Source organism: Sinocyclocheilus rhinocerous, unplaced genomic scaffold (genome assembly GCF_001515625.1).
Source record: "Sinocyclocheilus rhinocerous isolate Xijiao unplaced genomic scaffold, SAMN03320098_v1.1 scaffold971, whole genome shotgun sequence".
Classification (NCBI taxonomy): Eukaryota; Metazoa; Chordata; class Actinopteri; order Cypriniformes; family Cyprinidae; genus Sinocyclocheilus; species Sinocyclocheilus rhinocerous.
The window spans coordinates 112667-117974 of NW_015666552.1; the positions used below are offsets into that span (position 1 = coordinate 112667).

The 5308-nt window shown below is 40.3% G+C and overlaps 1 protein-coding gene across 1 annotated transcript in view; it reads left to right on the forward strand.

Moving 5' to 3' along the window:
- The first annotated feature begins 3493 nt into the window (after positions 1–3493).
- The window catches only part of LOC107732706 (ubiquitin-associated domain-containing protein 2-like), a 22855-nt gene continuing 21040 nt past the window's right edge, over positions 3494–5308 (forward strand). The window contains exon 1 of the mRNA XM_016544119.1: positions 3494–3680. Coding sequence (XP_016399605.1) covers positions 3647–3680 — 34 coding nt within the window. The 5' untranslated portion in view covers positions 3494–3646. The remainder of the gene's footprint in view (positions 3681–5308) is intronic.

The window sequence follows — 5308 nt, forward strand, 5'->3', positions numbered from 1 at the left end:
TTTAGAGTCCCAGCCTCAGAGGAGACAAAACAGCAGTGGATTTATTGATTTATTTACTGTATATTGCTGCTGCCACACAGATCTAAAATAAACATGTGATTTATTTCCCAGCTGTTTACCTTCACAGACATAACCGACTGTTTTTTGTAACTCATGTGTGTTTTTAACGTAAACTTTTGAGTGAATAAGAACTTAGTTTAGTACTCACATGCTGTCTGGTGGCCGCTTTCTGTCCGTGTGCTTCGGATGTGTGCACTCAGAAAACCGTGTATCAGAAGTTTAAACTCGTATGGTTTAAAACGCATTATTTCAGCGCGATAAACATGATAATCAGACCAAAACAGATGTTTTTAGCAGGTCCGAGCTGTAATGGCGCAGCTCTATTTTGGAAAAGGGGCAGGGAGCAGCAGCTCATTTGCATTAAAGAAACAGGCCCGAAAAACTGTGTGTTTCTGCTTCCATTCAAAATAGGCATTTTCAAAATATTATAATAAATGATCTGTGGAGTATTTTGAGCTGAAACTTCACAGACACATTCTGGGGACACCAGAGACTTATATTACATATTGTAAAAGAACGTAAACACCATATGCTGTTCTGTGTCAGCTGCGCCATGCGGATACATTGTTTTTGTTCAGATCAAAGCACAAACAATGTAGAAAACGTATCTGCGTGGTGAATTCAGCAGATCAGGACAAGTACTGAGCCTGTCAGTGGAGATATGTTGCTTCAGATCAAAACCCAGCTGACCATGCTTCTTGTGGGCTCACTGTAAAGGAACTCATTGGATCTAACTGGTTTACTTGTCCAAGTTTCCTATTCATTCATTCATTTTTCATTCATTCCTTTTATTTATAAAGCACTTTACAACTACACCTGCAGACCAAAGTGCTGTTCAATCAACATACAGCTACATACAATACATAAAACACAAACAATCCAAATAAAAACACAGATACTAGCCCAACTCCTTGAAAGCTAATGACAAGAAATAATTTTTAAGCTTTGAAAACATTTATGGATGTAATCTCTCTAATCTCAGATGGTAGGCTATTCCAAAGCCTTGGACCTGCAACAGCAAAGGCCTGATCCCCTTTCAGCTTTAAATGAGTTAGTGGGACAGTAAGAAACAACTTATTTGTTGTTCTTAAAGACCTAGATGACTGTCGGAAAGTAATCAGCTCAGACACATAAGCAGGAGCCATTTCATGCACTGCCACAACAGAACCTTATATTTTATCCTGAAACCCACTGGTAGCCATCTGAATGAGGCCAAGATATGAGAGATGTGTTGACTTTTCTTAGCACTCACAAGCAGCCTAGCTGCTGCATTCTGAACTAGTTGTAAACGTGAAATAATGGTCTGATAGGACCCCACATACAAAACATTACAATAGTCCAGACGAGACAATATAAAGGCATTAATAACTTTTCTAAATCTTTCATCTACAAAATAGGTTTAATCGAGCAAGAGACCTAATCTGGAAAAAACAACTCTTAACCACAGCATTAACCTGCTTGTCGAATTTCAAATCTGGATCGAACACAACTCCTAAATTCCTTATTTGGTCATGACAGTAGGCTCAGTAGGCAAAGAGAACTCCCTAAGGAAGACATTAAGGTAGGAGAGGTTGATGAAGGAGACCCAGAACTCAAAAGGTCACAGGTTCATTCAACCAAGGCAAAGGAAGAGACGTCAGATCGCCTACAAAGGTTTTCGGATTGGAAGAGGGCAGTGCAAGCCATAGCTCGACTCAAACGTTGTGCGAGGAGGTTGAAGGGTTTAGTAGAAAGATCCAACAAAGTCACAACACTTGAAGAAAGAAAGTATGCTGAGCAATTCACAATTCGTACAGTCCAAGAGGAAGTGTTCGGCAATGAAATCAAACCTTTAAGACAAGAGAAGGAAGTTAATTCAAGTCATTCCAATAAGCTGTACAAGTTAAGTCTGTTTATTGATGATCATGATATCTTACGCGTGGGAGGGAAGATTGACACAGGCTGAGCTTCACCCTCATGGCAAGCATCCGACCATTCTTCCTAAAGGTCATCACTTATCTCATCTACTCATAACTTCCATGAGAAAGTGCAACATCAAGGTCGAGGGATGATTTTGAATGAAATTCGCTCCAATGGCATTTGGATTTTGGGATGCAGTAGTGAAGCGTTATCTCTTATCTACAAATGCATAAAGTGTAGGAAGCTAAGAATTAAGAAAATGCAATCAGGAGCAAAGAATGGCTGACCTGCCACCGGAAAGGATAGAAACTACCCCTCCTTTTGCCTATAGTGGCATGGACTGCTTTGGGCCGTTCTATGTTAAAGAGGGAAGGAAAGAGCTGAAGAGATACGGACTCCTGTTCACCTGCATGTGTTCGAGGGCCGTTCATCTTGAGGTACTGGATGATCTTAGCACTGATGCTTTTCTTAACGCACTGCATTGTTTCATTGCGATATGTGGCAATGTAAGTCAGCTGCATAGTGATCAAGGTAGCCTACCAACTTTATTGGTGCAAAGGGAGAGTTTCTGGAGTTGATGAAGGGAATGAACCAAGAATGTGTGAAAGAGCTAGGCTGTACCTTCATCATGAACCCACCTGCTTCCAGTCACATGGGTGGCGTCTGGGAGAGACAAGGGGTGTTTCCCAAACTGAACTTATGGAAGGCTGCATATCTCGACTGCCACGTCATCAAACATCGCTGAAGGCCGTCTCAATCGCAAGGATCCTTGAAAGGCAGCCTTCCTTTCGCGTCCTTCATTCAGCTGAATTTGAAGGATGCATGGGATGTATCCTCCATGACCTTCAATCACCCACAATCCTTTGTACACATTCCATTTCATGAAAATAAAAGTCAGTACTGAGCTTGTCTGAATTTATTATGCAATGTAGGCTAAGACAGAAATAATGTTTTCGGACATGAAAGGATAGATGTTTTTTTTTTTTTGGTGTAAATTACTTACTAAACGCTAAACTGCCAATAATTTAAGCCACGGGGATGATTGTGATTCATTGTATTGCATTTATAGAAAGCAAAATAATATAAAGATTTGTAATACAAAGTATTTTTCCAAAAATAAGTTTTATTAGTGTTTTTGTGCCGTGGATGCAAGTAGCCTACTTGGTATTGAAAAATGCGCGCAGATCTACGTCACCAGACTATTTGCCTAATCTTCTCGGTACTTTATAGACCTCGATGGAAACGCAGACAGCGACAGGTCTAGTGGGGAAAAAAAGTTGCTGGGACAAATTGTTCCTGGTAATTTCGGTGGAAAAGCGGCTATAGTTCTCAGGTAAGCAGCTATGCTATTTATAACAAATCATGCTTTGGTAAATCATAATTATGATATCAAAATTTGAATCTTTTACATACTAAATCATTTTTAAACCTTTCAAACCTTTACCTATCCTAGTAAAGTCACTAATTTACGGCCTCTAGTGGCTACAGTAAAAGAAAACGCCAATTTCGTAGGAGTGACGCGGATGAAGTTTGTCTCTTGCGAGGCGCCATCCTCAGTACCCTTTCCCCTTTCCCTCTCTACTAGTGAGATTTCCCTTTAACTTTTACTTTTTATACGTTTTAAATCCAGTGCCTTCGGTTCGTCATATTGTTGGTCTTCTTAGTTATATTCTGCGTGTAAGTGGCAATGATGTTCACGTCCACCGGTTCGAGGGGATTGTGTAAGTAACGTTACAGCTTAAAATCATCATGTCATGTAACGTTAGATCAGATCCTGCTGTCATTCGTTCAGATTAAAGCATAGTCATCATCGTGACCTTCATCCGAGTTTTATCGCACTTCACACATCATCTTTGCCTTCAAATCATTTTGCCTTGGCTCATGATTTAAGACAGGAAGTGTTGATGTCGTTTATAAAGTTGTGGGCGTGAAATCGTGCGCTCCTGGGGAAATGCGACATGACACACAGCTAAACAGATAGAGACTGCTTGAACTTTTCCTGAAATCACCATAATCACCATCTTCCTGGTAAACACCACCAAAGAGCTTCAGTTCAACACTGACTGATTGTTAATGATGTAATAATGACAATTCATTACTTATCCTTATGATGTTTCAAGCCTGTATGACTTTATTTATTCTGAGCAGGGTTCCCGCAGGTCCTTAAAAAGTCATAAATTGTACAAGGAAGTCATAATTATGATTTCAAGTGGTCTTAAATTTGGGTACAGACTCGAATTGCGATTCAGCTTAATGTTACGATTAAACTTCAAAAGGCTATGATTTTACTAAATAAATATGAGGTTTCAAAGTCCGTGCTGCGCTGCTTTGTGTTCTGCCGTTACCGGGCAGCTGTTGTTGTGAGTAGGGTATTCCTGCAATACCAGAAACAGGCTGTAGTTTCAGGACCGCATTTCTAGGACCCTATAGATTAAAAATATATATATATTTTATTTATTTATTTTTTGTATGTACAGTGCCTATAGAAAGTCTTCATACCCATTCATTTTTCTTGTACATTTTATGTTGCGTTGTTAAGCTGCTTTAAATTACTTTTTTTCCCCCCACATAAGTCTACACCCCACTCACAATAATGACAAAGCAAAACCCAGATTTAGCACAACTTTGCAAATTTATTAAAAAGGAAACACTGAAAAAAAAATGACATTGCACAAGTCTTCATACCCTTAACTCAAAACGTAGTTGAAGCACGTTGTCAACAATTACAGCCTCAGGTCTTTTTGTGTATGATGCAACAAGCTTTGCACATCTGCATTTGGGTTTTTTGACATTCTTCTCTTTAGATCATCTCAAGCTCTGTCAGGTTGGCTGGGGACCATCGGTGGACAGCCATTTATAGGTTTCTCCAAAGATGTCTGATTGGCTCCAAGTCCCAGCTCTGGCCAGGCCACTCGAGGACGTTCATAGAGTCGTCCCTAAGCCACTTCTGCATTGTCTTGGCTGTGTGCGTAGGGTATTTGTCATGTTGGAAGGTGAACTTTCAGCCCAGTCGAGGTTCTGAGCGCTCTGAACAAGGTTTTCATTAAGGATATCTCTGTATTTAGCTGCATTCAGCTTTCCATCTTTTCTGATCACTTCCCCAGTCCCTGCCGCTGAAAAACACCCCACCGCATGATGCTGCCGCTACCTTGCTTCACCGTTGGGATGGTATTATGCAGGTGATAAGCAGTGCTTGGTTTCCCTCAGACATGAACAAGGAATTGAGGTTCATCAGACCAGAGAATCTTTTATTTAGGTGTATTTTTGTAAATTCCAATCAGGGTTTCATGTATCTTTACTGAGGAGAAGCTTGAGTTTGGTCACTTTGCCATCAAGCCCAGATTGGTGG